The sequence below is a fragment of the Pelodiscus sinensis genome, chromosome 8, assembly GCF_052426305.1.
Source record: "Pelodiscus sinensis isolate ZL-2025 chromosome 8, ASM5242630v1, whole genome shotgun sequence".
Lineage (NCBI taxonomy): Eukaryota > Metazoa > Chordata > Testudines > Trionychidae > Pelodiscus > Pelodiscus sinensis.
In genome coordinates, this window is record NC_143059.1 from 5,728,493 (window position 1) to 5,746,397 (window position 17,905).

Below are 17,905 nucleotides of genomic sequence, written 5' to 3' on the forward strand. Positions count from 1 at the left end.
CCCCTGCATGTGAGCAGGGCTGCCACTAGGGGGTGCCCGAGGCTCAGGCATGGGGCTGGGTGTCCTCAGTCCAGTGTGGGACCAGTGCTTCCTGCCCCACTGACCAGCCACCATGCGGGGTCCGGGGCCCTCTGCCCCCATTACCAGCCCTCTGCTCCCAGCCATGGCCCCCAGGCACCCACCCTGACCCCAAGGTCCTAGCCTAGACCGTCCCGGCCCGTGACAGCGAGAGCAGGGGAGGCGAGGTCCCTTGGGGTGTGCTGGCCCCTCCCCGTTAGCCGCCCCCCTTTGAAATGCAGGCTAGCCCTAGATAAAGTTCCTTCTCGCAGCGAGGATGGAGACAAGGAGGCTGCTGGGGGCTTGTTCCGGCCCCTTCCTTGCCAAGCCGCGGCCGTGGGAGAGGGGGCGGCCCGTCGGCTTGGATGACCCTGGGCTAAAACCCCGCCTGTCCTCTGGGTTATGCCTCCCCGGACTCGCCTGGTAAACCCACCGTGCGAGTGGTGACCTGCCATTCGCTTGCAAGTGGTCCCGCGGGGGCATCGTTCGTAGAGCGCAGCTGGCGGGCGTGCCGGGGGACCAGAGCCGCGGTCTCAGAGGGGGGAGCCGGGTTAGTCTGTAACTAAAAAAACCCCAGAACAGCAACTTAAAAACCGATGGTCCTGGAGCACCTGAGCGACTACCCAAAAATACAGGGCTGGGCTCGGGCGCTTGCTCAGACCCCTGTGGGGCAAGAGGCACAGAGCATGAATTATAAAGCGGGGCTGGGCTGGGCCTGCCATGGGGCACAGGGGGGCACTCTTCATGCCCCACTGGGTTCAGGAAGTGGCTTAGGATGTCCTGGCGGGGGGGCACTGCCCCCCTTTGCCGGGGGCTCTTGCGTTCTAGGTTTCTGCGCACGGGGAGGCCTGCTTGGTCCAGCGACACAGGAACACTTTTAAGAGTGTGTGTGTGGGGGGGGGGGGGGGTGCTGACACTCCCTGCCCCGAGCTGTGGCTGGGAGCAAAGCCCTGGGGTGTGGGGCCAGCAGCTGGGAAAGGCAGCAGAACCCCCCTTTCCCCCCCAGCATGGAAGGGCCAAAGCAGACCCCCCCCCCCGAGCACATGGCAGCCACTGGGGCGCTGGGTGCGAGGCTGGAAGCCGGGGGGGGGGGTGTTTCTGGCCGCCCTGCACCCCTAGTTCTCCCGCACATATGGCCTGGGCCTACCAGGTTCCTATGCCTGGCGCCTGCCTGTGGTCGGCACGGGCATGGGGCCCTCTCCGAGCTCACAGGCCCGGTCCTGCCGCCTGCCGCTGGCCAGCAATGGGGCTGAAGGCGGCGGGCGGGGGGGTGGGGTTACTCTGGGTCCCCAGGGGTTAATCCCCAGCGGGGGAGCGGGAAGGGAGAACTGGCCTCCCCAGCTTTGCCCAGGCACGTCCAGCCCATGTCCCCGGGCTTTGGGCAGGGGCTTTGTTCCCCGGCACAGGCAGGAGCGGGCCGGGCCCAGTGTCCGGCAGCTGGAGTAGGGAGTGGCAGAGCGGCGACCCCCTTGTGTGCAGGGGAGCTAGCAGGGGCTGCTGCCCTCCCCCGGGGGTCATGCTTTGGGCACCGCCCCGGGCACGATCTCTGCACCCCCTGCCCTGGCAGGCCGGCCCGGCACAGCGACACTCAGCGCTCCCCGGGGCCATAGGGAGGCCTCCCTGCAGCCGTCCCGTGAGTAGGGCCTGCCAGGCAGTGGCGTGCAGGAGCCCTGGTTCTGGCCCTGCCTCCACCAATGGCCTATAGCACCTTCTGTGCCTCAGTTTCCCCATCGGTAAAATGAGACTGATGCTGCTGTCCTGTCGGGCGGAGGCTGGGATGAAAAGCCGGGGATGAGCGCGAGGATGCACATCATGCTGACATGTGCCAGGCATAAGGGCCCTGCGCCGCTGAACCCATGCGGGGGACTTTAATCCTGCCGCTTTCCCCTGCGTGCTGTGCCCCACAGGGTCAGGTCTCTCCTGGCCCCAGAGTTTGGGTCCGAGGAACAGCTCCGGAGCTGCCCTTTGCAGCCGGCCAGTGCCACGTGTGTCCACGGTCCCTCCAGCCCCGGCTGCAAAGCAGAGTTCCAGCCCTTCAGCAAGGGGAGCGCGAGAAGTTTTCAAAGCAACATCAGTCAGAAAAAGGGGGGGGGGGCTTTGGGGCGTTTCAGGCAGCGGCTGCTGTGTGCCCTCGGGGTGGGGGGGGGAGGGACGCTTTTCCTAAAATAGACGCTGACAAGCGAGCAGGAGGGGCGTTGGCGTCTGGCACTCGGGCTGAATATTAACTGGCTGGGAGGGGGCAGGGGAAGGGGACACATTGTCCCTGGAAAACCCAAGGCAAAAATACCCACCAGGCTGCCAGGCAAGGCAGATTAGCCCTGGCCACGGTGGCTAGTGTCCAGCCCCCCAACCTGCCCTCTAGGGCAGCCCAGCCCCCACCTCGCTCCCTGCCTCTGCAGCATTTCCAGCCCCCCAGCCAGGGCAGGCAAATCGAGGGTCCCGGGTCTGAAAGGCAGCGAGAGACAGTCAGGAGGCAGGGCAAGGAACGGGGCACTGCAGGGAGCTGGGGAGAGACCCGGGCTGGGAAGGGGGAGCCTGGCTCACCCCCTTGCCCTGGCCAGGACTTGCGAGAGGACCTGGGACGCCCCCGGCTGGCTCTGTGCCAGGGCCCACATGGGGCCGGGTGACCCGGGAGGCAGCAGGGTTCCCATCGGGGTTCGTGCCTGATCATTATTAACACTGCTGAGCCCTGGGTGTTAGCCCTTAGTGTTAATTGCTCCCCCCCCCCCCCCGTGTGCCCCTGGGTCCTCCCTGGATGCTGTTTGGGTGGCGGGGGGGGGGGGGGTTGTTCTTCCCACCCACCCTGGGGTGCTGGCAGATGCTGGGGACCTCTCGCAGCTCAGGCCAGGGGACTCCGGAAGCAGCCTGGCACCAGCTGCTCAGGGAGGGGAGACGAAGGCTGGCGGTGGGGGCAGCGGGACCCAGGGCCCTGCAGGGGACGCAGCTGGGCTAGGCTTGGGACTGGCAGGCGCCCTGTGTTTGGTGGGCTGAGCCAGCTGGTCTCTGTGGGGCCCACAGCTGGGACCCCCAGGGTCTGGCCGGGAAGTCCGGGGGCCCGCACCCCAGTTGCTGCCGGCTGGCCCGGCGGGATTGTCAGGGCAGCCCCCGAGGGGGTGCCCCCGCACGCCCCGGTGAAACAGGCACCCGGTGCCCGGCTGCCCACCGGCGGGCTGGGCGAGCTGTGTCCGGCCCGCCCCGCTCGGCACTGCCCCGGCACCATGGCGGATCTGATTAGCGCGCAGCCCCGTTCTCAGCCCCCTCCCCGCCTCCGCGGGCCCGGAGACGAATCGATTTGTATTGGCATTCAGGGCTGGCCCCGAGGGAGCTCTCTTCTCAGCGCCTGGGACAAAAGGCCCACGAAGCGGGGCGGGGCGCTCCCGCCACAGAGCCCCTCGCCAGCCAGCCAGGGCCCGGCGGCTCGGCTTTGATGGCTCCCCCCTCCCCCGGCGAAAGGTCAAACTAATAAATGTAGGGCCCTTGGCAGCGCTCGGGGCGCACAAAGGAGGGGGGGCCCCTCGGAGCGTGATAAACGCCTCCGGCAAAGGGCGAGCAGCATGGGGCCTGCCCCAAGAAAGGGGCTTTGAGCCGTGCAGCCAGCCCCTCCGCTCCCCGGCCTCCCCAGCCCGGCAGCTGCGTCCCTGGCAGGGCTCACGCACGGGAGCTCGTGCCGTCCAGCCCCGGGGCTGCCCACTGAGGTGCCCGTGGCGGGCGCTGCCTCCTGGGCCTGGCAGGCCGGGTGGCACGATGGCTTCATGTTGCCACCCGCAAACCCAGCCCTCCTCCCAGCCCTGCCCAGGCCCCTGCACCTGCCTCCTGGGCCGCGGTGCCTTGGGTTGGAGGGTCCAGGGGGCTGCCCTGCCCTCCCAGCCCTGGGCCATCTCTCGCCTTTCCCTCCACCCACGGGGCGAGGGGCGGCGTCCGCTGCTGGGCCAGGACAGCGAGTTTGGCCCCAGAGCCAGCAGGGGCCTGGCAGGATCACACCCTAAGCCCCCCCATGCAGGGCTAGGCCGGGGGCTCCGAGGAGCAGGGCTGAGGGCTGAGTCCTGGGGCTTGTTTGCACAAGAGCGCTGCAGCTCCGTCCCGGGAGAAGCGCTGGCTGCACGAGGGGTGAGGCCCGTGTCGCTCCGGGCGCTGGGCTAGCCCAAGCCCCAGTGAACGGAAAGTGGGGGACGTGGGCTAGAAACGCCCTGTGGGGAGACTGAAGCCGGCCTCCCCATGGGGCACCGCACAGGGGCCCGCAAGGCCAGGCTTTGGGGGACGGGGGCATGAGCAGAGCAAAGCAAAGCTGGTGCATTGAGAGCGCAGGCGGAGGCAACTGTAGCAGCGATACCAGGGCAGCCCGGTGCTTCCGGGTCTGCCTGAGCCGCCTGCAGGCTGGGCCGGCTGGGGAGCAGCGGCACTGGCAGGGGAGGCCGGGAGAGGGCACTGTTGTCGTCTGAGAGGTGCCGAGAGCGCCCCGTGCAGGTTTCAAGGCCAGGCCTGAGGAGCAAGTGGGGCTATTTCCCCTGGTCTAGTCTGGCTTGCCTGAGGGGGGCTGCCTAGGCCGGAGAGACTTTCTGCAGCCAGAAAGACTTCCCCTCACCCCGGCCTCACTGCCGGGACAGTTCTTTGGCTTTCTCCTCTTTGCCCCAACTTCCAAATCCACGTCTCTCTCTCCTGTCAAACCCGGTTGCCAAGGAAATGACCGTCCCTCCACGCACGGCTTCAGGCTCGGTGGCCTCTGCAAACAGTGTTGGGGACCCACACAAGGGGGGCGTAGTCGGGAGCTGTGTTGCTCAACTTTTTTTATAAAGTACCCCTTAAAAAAAAAGTACCCCCAGTTCCTACAGTTTTCAGACACACAACGTTTTTTTCTACCATTGCAACACATTTGTTTAAACGACTTAATCGTAGCCGGGCGGGCGATAAAATTTTGGGGTGTAAAACGTACAAAAATAATAAAGGGCTGTAAACATTAAAACAAACATTCAGTTTTCTCCAAATGTCAGTTGTGTTGACATATCCCCCAGACTTCTCTCCAGTACCCCGAAGGGGGCTCGTGCCACTGGTTAAGAAACGCTGCTCTGGAGAAAACTCTTATCACCATTAGTTGGAAGCCAGGCCCCACTGAAGCCAGTGGGAGTTTTGCATGGGCCAGGATCTAGGGTTGCCAGCTGGTCTCCCAAAAATACGGAACACACGGGCTAAAAATTTGTCGAGCAAAAAAAAAAAAAACCACTGCCACGAACACAGGTGCTATGTTTAATACTTAGTCTTCATCCTACACCATCTCTATGGAAAGAGGCTTAGAAATAATTGTGCAAATGTGCGTGCAAATGAGCACGCTATTTTCATTGTTTTCTATTGCTCTAGAGCTAAGGCTAAAGAAGAATTTAGAAGAACTCCTTTGTATCCTGCAGCTGAAACGATTGTAGAGAACTCGCAGCGCGGATCGTGCCCCGCCTCCCAGCCACTCCCCCTGCGCCCGCTAGGCTTCTGGGCTTCTGACGCGCCCAGAGCGGCGATCGCGGCCCCGCCTCCCAGCTGGGACTCCTAGGCTGGGAGGCGGGGCCACGATCGGCGCTGGGAGCCTGTGATCGCGCAGGAGACTGGTGGGGGCGGGGGGAGTCACTGGGAGTCCCAGACACTTGCCCCGCCCCCGCCAGGCTTCTGCGCAATCAAAGGCTCCTAGCGCCGATCATGGCCCCGCCTTCCAGCCGCTCCCCCCGCCCACGTCAGACTTCCATCTGGTGCGCAGCCGGAAAAATCAGCGAATAGCGGACATTGCACGTGTCCAGTATTCTCTTCTTTTTTTTACCAGACAAAGAATGCACATACCGGACTGTCCGGTAGAATATCGGACACCTGGCAACTCTACCAGGAACTCACCCCTGACTGGCTGTATTCAGTTCTTCTTCATATTCGATCAGATGGGCCTGACATACTGCCCTGAATGAAACTCCTACAAACTGAAGGACAACTCCTCCGTTTATTAACCCTGGATTCAGTCACTGGCCAGATGTGTGCCTGCCACGGTTCTACCCCCACCCCCTTAGATGTGTCCTCAAGGCTCAGAAAGCAAAGACACATAAAAAGACCCAAAATGAATGATTTGCTTCTTTCGCTTTGATCTCATTATTTTAAGCCAGTGCCGTGATTTTTTATTTGGCTCCTGATGTTGGTCCATCTGAGGTTGGCTGTGCTCCCAGGATGAAGAATTTTGTATTGACACAGTGTCTCTTAGAGGCTGCATTTCATTTTTGCTATTCCAGGAAATTAAGGAGAAGGTAGCAGAAGGTAGAAGAAGACAGTTAGTAAAAGGCTGTATACATTCTGGCTGATACAAGTGCCATGTACACACAATATTTTTGTTCCTGTATAATTAAGTTTTCATTGCACAAAGACGTATATGCCCACTTAGTGCAAGAGATGCTGATGTTTGACAGGTGTACCATGCACCTGGGTTTTTCCTGGGCAGGACCGACTTTCTGATCCTCTAGTCTCCAGCCAGACAGATATTTGCAATATGAAAAACTTCCCTGAGAACCTACAACCACTTCCATGGGAGCTGTGAGAATCAGTCTGCCAAGAGCTACTGGCCATGTTGGACCCCACGGTTGCGGAGGAATCCTCTAGCGCAGCGTTTCTCAGACTGGGGGTCCCACCTCAAAAGGGGGTGGCAAGGTGAGTGCAAGAGGATCACTAGTAGGGTCACCATGTGTTTGGGTTTTCCGGCCATGACCTCTTCTTCAGTCCTCCGATCTCTGTCCAGGTGGACTTTGGAAATACAAAAAAATGCCCAGGATTTGTCCTGGCCTTCCGAGCTGGGTGTCTGGGGTGGCGGCTGCTGTCAGCTGCCCAGCCTGGAAAACACTGGCCCTGCTAGCAGCGGCGCAGAAGGATGAGTGGCAATACCATCATTGCAGGAGGAGTAACGGTCATCCGAATGAGGGGCTTTAGTTCGAAATACCTAGCCCATGCCGCGTGTAGCCGTGGGCAGGGAGTCCGAACTACCGGGCATTTAAAAATGGCAGCACCAGGGAACATGCAAATAAAGCCCGAGATATTTTAATCCCTGGCTTCATTTGCAAGTTCGAATGCCTACATTAGCCGTCCTAGTTCGAACTAGGGTGGCAGAGTAGACTTACCCTGAGGCTCTTACCTTCTACACAGGGACTAGGAAATCAGTAGTGGGGAAGGAGAAAACGCTGAGGAGGTTCCTCCTCATGCTCACGCACATGAACCCTAGTTCTCTCTCCGTCCCAAGGAGAGACCTTGAGAAGACGCCTTGCTGCTACAAACCCCCGGGGGTCTCTGAGCTTGCCCCTCTGCCCCGCCTGGTTGATGTCAGGGTCTCTCTGTGAGACCATCCCTAACCCACCTGTCAAGAACCAATCAGATCTGGGGTTTGGGATCAGTGCATATTGTAAACTGACGCCCATATATGTAGTTGTGAAATGTCTGCACCCCAAAGTAGCAGTTAACCTTCTCTCGCTGCGAGAAAAGTGGGTTGTACCCATGAAAGCTTAGGCCCTGATCAATTTGCTAGTCTCTAGGGTGCCACAGGACTTCTTTTTGTTTTTGTGATGAGCTATGTTCAGGAGAAGACAGAGCCTGGGATGCAATTCGGGGTTCTCTGGCCCATCCGCCATCTGTGGAGCTAAAATGGCATCACACGCTAAATCAGTTCTTTGTCAGCTTGCTCGGGATTTCTGCTGCAATAGTTAAAATCCAGAAACAATTGGGCTACGTTCACACTGGCACGAGCTTGCGCAAAAACTCTTTAGCACAAGGGTTCTTGCGTTAAAGTAGTTGTGCAAGAGAGCGTCTACACTGGCAGGTGCTTTTGCACAAGAGCATCCGTGCCAGTGTAGATGCTCTCTCGCTCAAGAAAGCTCTGATGGCCATTTTAACCATCGGGCTTTCTTGCACAAGAAATTCACGTTGCCTGTCTACACTGGCCTCTTGCGCAAGAACAGTTGCGCAAAAGGGCTTATTCCTGAGTGGGCACATCATAGTTCTGGTGCAAGAAGCCCTGATTTCACACAGTAGAACGTCAGTTTACTTGCGCAAGAACACGTGGCCAGTGTAGACAGGCAGCAAATTTTTGCGCAAGAGCAGCCGCAATGGCACAAGATCGCGCCAGTGTAGATACAGCCTTGTTCTAGAGCTGCGTTCCAATACCATGTGACCCCTTTTTAAGTAATGAATACTCAGGTATGGGGGGGGGACTAGGCCCAGAGGCCCTGCGCGGAAGGGCCCATTACAGGGTCCCATCACACCTATCTCAGGAAAGGAGCAGTGGAGGAGTCCTCCAAACAGCCTAGAGTGGCAGCAGGGAGTAGCCAATCAGGGCCCAGAAAGGCCATATAAAAAGGAGCTGCAGCACTGGAGACAGTCCGGCTGTGTCTAGACTACAACTCTCTGTCAACAGAGAGATGTAGATTAGACACGCCAACATTGCTAATGAAGCAGGGATTTAAATATCCTGCGCTTCATTAGCATAAACATGGCCACCGCTTTTTTTTTTTGAAATGGAGCTTTTTCGAAAAAAAACCCAGCAGTCTAGATGCAGATCTGTCAGAAATAAACCCTTTTTCGACAGATCCTGTATTCCTCCAACAATGAGGTTTACAGGATCTGTCTGAAACGGGTTTCTTTTCGACCGATCCAAGTCTAGCCTGCCGGTTTGTTTGTTTGTTTTCTGAAAGAGCTCGGTTTCGAAAAAAAGCCGCAGCCATGTTTATGCTAATGAAGTGTGGGCGATTTAAATCCCGGCTTCATTAGCCATTTCAACATGCTTGATTTGCATCCCTCTGTCGACAGAGGGATGCAGTCTGGACGGAGCCTCAGTGCCTTGCTGGAGCCCGAGCAGTGTAGGTGAGGTGCCTACCCTGCAGCACCATGGACAGATCAGTGCGGGCAGGGAGAGAGAGGGAGCCAGCTTTTGGCTGGCTGGCTGCTGGGCCTGTGTGTAGAAGAGCCGGGAGGTAAGGGTGGGGCTTTGGGGAAGGCTGGGGCGATGGGGAACGGAAAGAGGTCTAGTTGGGGCACCCTGGCATGTGCCTGCTGTTTGGAGTTCCAGGGGTAGGACCTGGAACAGGTGGGTGGGCCCAGGTTCTCCCTGCCCCCCCCCCCAGGCACCGAGGAAGTGACCTACAACTGGACAGCGCACCGACAAGGGGTCTGAACTGCGGAGTGGGGCCGGGCCAGGGAGGGTGAATCCACTGCCACTTGATATCAGGGCCAGGACTGGCTTAAAGCCACCGGACCAGCAGGGTCGCCCGCGAGAGGTGGGTGCCGAGCTGCTACAAGAGGCGTTAGAAGTTTGGCAACCGCTTCCTGCAGTAGCCTAGGAAGCCTTCAGCCCGGGCGTACTTACCGGTGCTGGGGTGTCCCAAAGAGCTTTACCTTTATGGCAAAGTCCCTGGGAAGCGGGGCCGACAGCCTGGCTGGGCCCTTGGGCAAGGTGTGTGTGTGGGGGGGGGGGGGGGGGGGACCTTGCTGCATGCCCCTCGAAGGGGTGAGGCCTTGGACAAAAGGGGTGGGTTTGGGGCTAGGCAGCCCCCAGTGCTGCCCAGGGTGCTCTGTGCCTGCCCCCAGTGCTGCCCAGGGTGCTCTGTGCCTGCCCCCCGTGCTTCCCGGGGTGCGCTATGCCTGCCCCCAGCGCTGCCCGGGGTGCTCCGTGCCTGCCCCCAGTGCTTCCCAGGGTGCTCCGTGCCTGCCTCCAGCGCTGCCCGGGGTGCTCTGTGCCTGCCCCCAGCCAGCACCATGTTCTGAGCAGCCTCAAGAGGGAGGCCGCCCCGCCGGGCCCTGCCGACAGCTGGAGCGTGGAGAGCAGCCCCACCGAGCGGCGCCAGGCTGCGGGAGCAGAGCCAAAGACCAGCAAAGACTGAGTGGGATGGGGCGCTCTCCCTGCACCAGCACTGCCGGCCGGGTACGTGGCACAGGATCTGCAGCTACCTCTTCCCCATGGGTGAACGCAGGGGCCCTTGTGTGGCAGTCAGAACCGCCACGACGCGGACGTTGGAAAGCCCCCGCCCCCTCCCCCTGCATCGCACGGGCTGTGGGGTGGGAGACGGCTCTCTCCAGTGTCCATCGCCGGCATCCACCCAGCCCGGGAGCTGGGTCTGGCCGTGGTCCCGGCGTCTCTCGCAGGGGCTTCGTCCCTGGAGCTGGGCACCACCCCGGGGGTGTTCGCTTTTTCTTCCGTTACCATCCGCGTGTGGCTGCCCAGTGGGGTGGTTGCTTGGGGGGTGGAATGTGTGGGGCGGGTCCCTGCACTGTGCAGGGCAATGGCTCTTGGAGGGACACATGGGGCCTGTTCGCCCTGCAGCGGGAAGCCCCTGGGCCCGGGCTAGCGACTGGAGCCCAGAGCCGGAGGGGGGTGGGCCTGAGAGCCCGAACCGCCAGGGGCCGGGAAAGCCACACGGCCCTTTTCAGCTGCCGCTGGCTCAAGCGAAGCTGCAGGAGGCTTAGTTATTGAGCAGCAGCTGAGGCTGCTGCCACTAGGAGTGTCCAGGCGCCCATTAGCCCCCGTGGCTGGCCTGGGCTGCAGGGCTGTTCCATCGCAGTGTAGCCATTTGGGTTCAGGCTCTGGGGCTCTCCCTCCTTGTAGGGTCACAGGAGCCTGCCTCAGTTGGCCTGGCCAGCCAGGGGTGCCTCACTGCAGTGCAGACACGTCCCAGAGCCCCCACGTTTGGGGAGGCATCTGCCCCAGGGGCTGCCAGCTTGCTGCTGCGGTGGTTCCAAGCTTCCTGCGTCCTAGGGGGAGAGCAAATGTCTCTCCCGTACCACCTGCCGGTCGCAGCAACCACCATGGCTCAGAGCAGAGCCGGAAGCCAGAGCCCTGTCCATAGCCAAGATGGAGGAGTGGACCTGGAAGAGAAGGGTCCAGGGAACACACAGCTCAGGAGAGGAGGTAGAGGGGGCACTGGGCAATCCCCTCTTCCTTTATTGCTAGACAGAGCCGCCTCTCCTCGCTAGGCATGGTAGAGATGGTCTCTGTCCTCTTCTGGGCCACTGATGGCTTCAGCTTGCGGTGCTGCTATCCACACAGGGGCTTCCTCCTCCACAGCCTCCTGCGGGGGGTGGTGGATGTGGTCTCGGTCTTCTTCTGGCTCCGCCGCAGACTGGGCACCCAGCGGGGCCGGCTGGTCTCCAGCGCGCCTGGGTGCTGCAAAGGGAGGAGGCAGGGGGAGCGTTAGATTTCTGAGCCTGCGAGGACACCAGTGGGGAAGGAGCATCATGCCCCAGCTTGCTCACCTTGTGCATGCCTGGACAACAGCCTCATTCCAGGGTCAATATCCACCGTGTTTTCCTCGTCCTCCGGTGGCTCAATAGCGCTTATGCCGAGGATACTGTAAACAAAAAACAAACAAAAAAAATAAGCCTAGCTAGTTCTTCTATGGCCCTCTCATCTGTGCATTGCAAGGGAGGTCAGCATCACCGCCCAGCTGGGGAAACTGAGCCGCGAAGAGGGGAAGTGATGTGCCCAAGGTTACCTGATGGGTCAGTGGCAGAGCTCAGAATAGAAGCCAAGTCTCCTGACTCCCAATGGTTTTGTAACCCCCCTCGCCCACCCTAGTTTCAGCAAGGAAATCCCACGCCACATACATGGAGTAATGAGCCTCGTTAGCATTTCAAACATCTTGCAGGAAAGTTTCACCAGCCAGCTGTGTGACACTCCCTCCCTGCTGTGAGTGGATAAATGTAAAGCTGGGTGCATTACTGGTGGCGGATAATATCAGCGGCACCAGAAGTCACTGTTTTCTTTGCATAGTCAGGGCTTGTAGCACTGACGATTATTTGGCCTTGCACACAATGCGCTGCATCGCTTGGCTGGCATGTTTCACACAGGTCAGTCTGCTATTTTTTTTTATTCACAACATGTGATTGGGTACCTAAGTCACATGATACTGTTCCTGCTCCTTGACTGGCTACTGAAACCTATTAAGCAGGAGAAAAAAGAGTAGTCAATAAGGCCAGGTTTACACTAGGGGGCAATATTAAACTAAGGTATGCAACTCCAGTTCCATGACTGGAGTCAACGTACCTTAATTCGAAAAACCATAGGGGTTGAGCAACTCTCCCGTCAACTTCCCTTACTCTTCTTGACTCAGTGGAATGCCAGAGTTGATGGGAATGCAATCAGTGGTTGATTTAGCTGGTCTTTACTAGACAAGCTAAATGGATTCGTCGGAAATTGATTTCCCTCAGCACTGCTCTCCTGTAAGCGTGGATACAGCCTTAGTGTTAGGTCAAATAACTGTTAGTGCTACAATCGGTGAGTATTTCAGGATTCAGAAACATTTCTATGGAAACCCAGTGGTTATCTAACTGCTTGCAACTAAAGAGTACCACCCACCAGTAATGTGTGTGAGTAGCAGAGATTCACGCTTGGGATTTGGATTCATAAATTCATGAACTAGGATTTGCATGATTCAACCAGCTGAGTTATAACCAAGGCAAAACGATGACTAGGCAATTAATTCTGGGCCAGTACCAGATCCACCAGCATGTTCATTCAAGCTGATTGTTCCTCTGATGCAGAATAAAAATTAACAGCGAAAAATCAACCTTTCCCGCCCTCCTTGTAGTAAAACGGCAAGTGTTAGTCATCTGTAAGGATGAAACATGGGGGAATATTTGACCCCAGGTAAATAATCTAGTGAATTTGATTTCATTATCATGCATCTCAACAAGGACTGATATGGACCCAGTGGCTCTATGGTGTGACTGCACCGACCCTGCTCATAACCAGACGGAGTCTGTTTCAGCTTTTGGTGAATTTGACCCAATATCCCGATTGTTACATTTCTGAAGGGCAACCCTTTAAAGAGGTCTCAACCTTTCGTTGTGTGCCTGTCTCAGATGGCATGTACAAGTAACAAGGTTTAGATCTTTTCCTACTTTCTTAACAGTTTCAGAGAGGGATGAAACACACACACAATTCTGGCACAGAAGCCAATGAGAAGCCAGTTATCTGCATGGATGATTGAATTGGCTAATATTGATCCAGGACACTCCGATGTCTCTGAAGGGATAAATAGTGGTGATTTATTGATATCCCATGATTATTTTCAGCCACTCAGAGCCCAGGGTTTTCAGCAGCAAAGGACCTGGGGATTCCAGTGGATGAGAAGCTGGAGATGAGTCAACAGTGTGCCCTTGTAGCCAAGAAGGCTAATGGCATATTAGGTGCATTAGGAGGAGCATTGCCAGCAGATCCAGAGATGTCATTATTCCCCTTTATTCGGCTCTGGTGAGGCCACAGCTGGAGTATTGTGTCCAGTTCTGGGCCCCCCAGTATAGAAAGGATGTGGACGCATTAGAGAGGGTTCAGAGGAGGGAAACCAAAATGATTAGGGGGCTGGAGCAGATGACCTACAAGGAGAGGCTGAGGGATTGGGGCTTATTTAGTCTGCCACAAAAACGCGTGAGGGGGGATTTGACAGCAGTCTTCAATTTCCTGAAGGGAGTTCCAGAGAGGATGGAGAGAGGCTGTTCTCAGTAATGACCAGGAGCGGCCCGAGGCTGGCTGCGGCAGCTGGCGCCCCAGGTGGGCGGCAATATCGGCGCCCCCACCTGCATGGTAGTCAATGGCCGTGACATCATCATGGGGTGCCCCGGCACCCATGACGTCATCATCGGGTGCCCAGGCCAGCGGCGCTCTAGGCAACTGCCTCATTTGCCTAGGCTCACGGGCCAGCCCTGGTAGTGACGGATGCAGAACAAGGAGCAATGGTCTCAACAGTGGAGGAGGTCTAGCTTGGATATTAGGAAAAATGATTTCCCTAGGAGGGTGGGGAAGCACTGGAATGGGTTCCCTAGGGAGGTGGTGGAATCTCCATCCCTAAGGGTTTCTAAGTCTCGGCTTGAGAAAGCCCTGGTCGAGAAGATTGAGTTGGGTTGGTCCTGCTTTGGGCAGGGGGCTGGACTCGATGACTCCTGAGGTCTCGTCCAGCCCTGGGATTCTCTGCTCTCCGTTAAAAAGCCTGCCTCTGGCAACAAGAACCACAGGATCACGACTGCTATTTGCATCGGAAACGGAAGAGAAAACAGTGTGAGCTCACAGGCAGTTACTGGGTGGTAAGTGTTGGCTGATACCATCAACATGTGTGTGAAACACCCCTGGAGCTGATGGGAAAATGTCAAATGCTTTTTGTGCCAAATTTTGGGAAACGACCCCTCTTCCCCCAAACCAACATCATTCTTCCAAAATTTTCTGCGAATTATAATTTGTTTTTTCTTGGAAAACGGAACTACTTTGGGTTTCATTTTTTTTCTTTTCCAAAATTATTTTCAGTAAAAAAAAAGGGAGGAGGGACTGAAATATTACTTTTTTCAAAGAATGAAAGGGACATTTGTTTGAAAGTGAAATGTTGCCACGAACACTTTCATTTTCCACAGAAGCCGTTTTTTGGCAACACGACTTTTTGACGCAAAAGCTTTGTCATGCTCTGACGAGCCTCAGATCTTCCGCGGGACAATTAATGAATCACAGAGAGCCTGCCACGTGGGAAACAGTCATCCACCCCTCGTGGCAAATCCCGGCCTCATTCATTTTCGCCTGATCCCAGAGATGAGGGTGAGGAACAAGAACCATCTTACATTCGCTTCTTCATGTCCTCTTCTGAGAAACCCTCCATTTCCTTGTCCTCTTGCAGAGCCTGCAAGTGAAGAGCAAGTCAGCAAAAGGGATTTTCCCTCTTCCCTGGGGAAAACGGCCCAGATGGGCCCAGAGACAAGCTCTGCACCTCATTCCATGCCTCCCCTTTAACTCCCCGGCCAGCAGGGCCTGCAGACCGGTTGCCGTGGGAAACCGGGCCCAGAGGGGGTGGAGCCATGGAGGGGGCGGGGCTCCTACATGTTTAAAAGGCCGCGCCGTTCGTTCGTGCCTGCAGTGAGCCGAACCACAAGCCGGGATGCACGCCCGCCTGACTCTGCAGCGCTTGGGGATCAGATCTAGGGCTGTGCTTTGCACCTGGGACTCCGTGTCCTGAAACGAACCCAAGCAGCTGGCGGTTGGAGGAGTCCGGATTGTAGCTGCTCGGAGGGGCTGGAGCATAACGGGGCAGCTCACAAGTGAACTCAGCCAGGGGCCCTCATCTGCACGCTTAGGATCTTGGGGAGGAATTTCCCCCAGGTCAGCAGGGCTCCAGGGCAGGGGGCGGTTCACCTTACTTGGCAGCAGGTTTGCACTAGTCAGTGGTGGATTCTCTGTAACCTGAAGGCTTTAAATCATGGTGTGAGGACGTCAGTGCCTCAGCCAGAGGTTAGGGTCTGCCGCAGAGGTGGGGGAAGGGGGCTGCGATGAGGAGGTCACACATGAGGATCCCTACCGGCCTGACTGTCTAGACGTCCCAGAGCAAAAGCGAGGTCATTTTGCTTCCCGGGCAAGGACCCGGAGATCAGGCGCTCTCCTGCAAGCTTGGGAATTCCCCGCGGCCCAGCGAAAGCGTTCAGCAGCGCCTGGCGCAACGGGCCTCGGCCGGAGTATTTGAGCTACACAACGGGAGCCCTGGGGCTATCGGCAGGGGCTGTGAGACAGTCGGGGCAGGGACGGACGGACTGATGGTGCCCTTCCTGAGAAGCAGGGGCCATTTCAGTCTGCAGTCTATGGTCCACGGAGGATGCTGTGACTATAACAGCTACGTTCCCTTGAGCCAGCCGGATGGGGGAAGGAATTGCAGGCCCCCGGACTACTGTGCAGGTGGCGGTGCCCTGGCCCGTGGCAAGCCCGGGGCTGGGACCATGGAGTGCCACAGCCAGAACTGAGAGGAGTTTGGGGCCGACCTACCTGGGCGGTGCTGTCGACTCGCAGAGCAGCCAAGCCGATGACGAGGAGGAGCCTGGAAGGGTTCCCAGAAGGAGAAGGTTAGTTTTTGAAGGAAGCCGTTGGCCCTGCACCTGCAGCCTGGCCGGGCCTGTCTGTCTGTCTGCTCCATTGGCTTCCACCACGCAGGATCCAGCGTTCTGGGGCTCTTGCTGTTTCTCGCAGCGTTCCCCGGTGTGGCCGAGGCCGGTACCGTAACGCCCCACTGGGTGGGTATGTCTACACTACCCCGCTAGGTCCAACTAGCGGGGTAATGTATGCATACAGCACTTGCCAATGAAGCCAGGGATTTGAATTTCCCGGGCTTCAGTAGCATAAGCGGGGAGCCGGGATTTTTAAATCCCCGCTGCTCGAACCCCGTGTAGCGCGGCTACACTGGGCTCGAACTAGGTAGTTCGGACTAGGGTCCTATGCCGAACTACCGTTACTCCTCGTGAAACGAGGCTAACAACCTGCAGGAGTGTGTCTAGGTTGGCTAGACAGCAACCCCACAGTGAAGGCTGAGTTTCCAGGAGGGCCCCTCTGTGTGTGCAGGGGACAAAGCGCCCGAGGTCGGGAGGGAAGGTGACACGGTTCGGTAACTTTGAAGTGACTCTAGCACGTAACTTGTGGTGAGCGGCGATTCCTCTACAACGGGTCCTCTGGGGAAAACTGTCCTGGCCCATCGGCCCGCTCTGCTGTCAGGCTAGCTACAAAAGCAGCGCCACCCCCTTGCTCCCCGTGGACTGAGAACCGCGCCGACAGCGAGTGACCACGCTGGGGAGCGGTTTAGGGCGAACGCTCGGGGGCAGTTTGTGGAGAGCACCTCTGGGGAGCTGCTTCGGGGGCCAAGCCGGGGAAGAGGATTCGGGGAGCCCCAGGCACCCTGTAGAAAATCTAGTCTGGGATCCTGCCGTCAAATACTCTCCTAATGCACATCACGAGGGGGGCAAATTGAGGCAGCGTGAGGGGCCACCTTCCTTCTGGCATCTCCTCCGTTTCCAGAGCCCGGCTGTGCATTGGAGCTCTTGGCACATGGCTTTTGTGTGTCAGGGGAAACCTCCAGAGCCTTATTTGCCGAAGCTGAGGGGTGCAAGGTGGAGCCAGGGGTTCACCGGGGGACAGCACGACCCAGCCCCTCGGCCTCTGCCCGGACCAGTGTCTAAACCCTTATGCTGGTGCTAGGCTATCTGGAAAGACGCCCCCTCAGAGCGCAGTCCGGGCCTGACAGAACTGAGGGGGCAGGAGAGGCTGGCAGGCCGGCCTACGTTATCCGAGCTGTCCCCTCACAGAGGCTGCCAGAAATGGAGGCACCCGCCGGACAGCATGTGACGTTGCTGCTGGAGACGGGGTCGGGGGCCGCCCTCGGCGATCCCGCTAACCCCGCGGCAGACAAGGGCTCACGTTGCTGCTGCTGCCGCTGACAGCAGCCAGGCCGGGGGAGTCCTGCGGCTGAGGGGGGTCCGGCCAGGAGCTAAGCACCATGTGGTGGGAGAGGGTTGTGCCTGGCAGAGGAGCGGGGACTCCGTGGCCGGCTGCGCACACTTGCCCTTTGGAACGGCAGGTGCAACAGGGCGCCAGTCGCCCGATCGAAGGGCGAAAGCTGCTGGCGGGAAGCGGGCGGCAGCGCCTATCTCTGCCACAGCGGTGCCCTGCCCTGGGCTGTCTCGCCCGGCTGGCACCAGAGAGGGGAACATGTCACGGGTGCTTGGCCAGGCCCTCGCCCACCCCCAGTTCAGAGCCTTGCCCCACTCACCAGCAGGGCACCCGCAGGTACATGCGCCAGCAGGGCATATTATGGGCTGCAATGCCCGCTCGGGGGGGAGGAGGGGCAGCTTCCTCCACACCGCCCCGCTGTGCCAGGGCCCAGATGCTGCACGAGCCCCCAGGGGTGACCCGGCAAGAGAGGCTGTCGGTCTCCAGGGCACCAGCAGCTCTAGAAATCGGCAGGTAGCTCGTCCCATCTCCCCGCTGCAGCCCGGGACCCCCCAGGGGCAGGTCGGGGACATGGCAGCAGGGGGCAGGGAGTCTCTCTGGACGGAGCCCCCTCTC

At 58.6% G+C, this 17,905-nt stretch overlaps 2 protein-coding genes across 2 annotated transcripts in view; one reads left to right on the forward strand and one right to left on the reverse strand.

Moving 5' to 3' along the window:
* Positions 1-10,945: 10,945 nt before the first annotated feature.
* Positions 10,946-17,632, reverse strand: PRAP1 (proline rich acidic protein 1). Its single transcript, XM_089780333.1, has 5 exons — positions 17,610-17,632; positions 15,839-15,890; positions 14,650-14,708; positions 11,302-11,396; positions 10,946-11,212 (listed from the first exon to the last, which is right to left on the reverse strand). The coding sequence occupies exons 1-5, from the start codon at positions 17,630-17,632 to the stop codon at positions 11,019-11,021; spliced, it is 423 nt and encodes a 140-aa protein (XP_089636459.1). The 3' UTR covers positions 10,946-11,018.
* Positions 15,524-17,905, forward strand: part of CALY (calcyon neuron specific vesicular protein) — a 28,344-nt gene continuing 25,962 nt past the window's right edge. Inside the window, exon 1 of the mRNA XM_075934680.2 lies at positions 15,524-15,915. Within this exon, the coding sequence (XP_075790795.2) occupies positions 15,713-15,915 (203 nt within the window). The 5' untranslated portion in view covers positions 15,524-15,712. The remainder of the gene's footprint in view (positions 15,916-17,905) is intronic.

Coding starts and splice junctions, on each gene's coding strand:
- PRAP1 (XM_089780333.1), bottom strand. CDS start 17,632: ATGTACCTGCGGGTGCCCTGCTG. Junction 15,891..17,609: donor TACCTGCGGGTGCCCTGCTG/GTGAGTGGGGCA, acceptor GAACCCTTCCAG/GCTCCTCCTCGTCATCGGCT. Junction 11,397..14,649: donor GAGGACATGAAGAAGCGAAT/GTAAGATGGTTC, acceptor TTTTGTTTACAG/TATCCTCGGCATAAGCGCTA.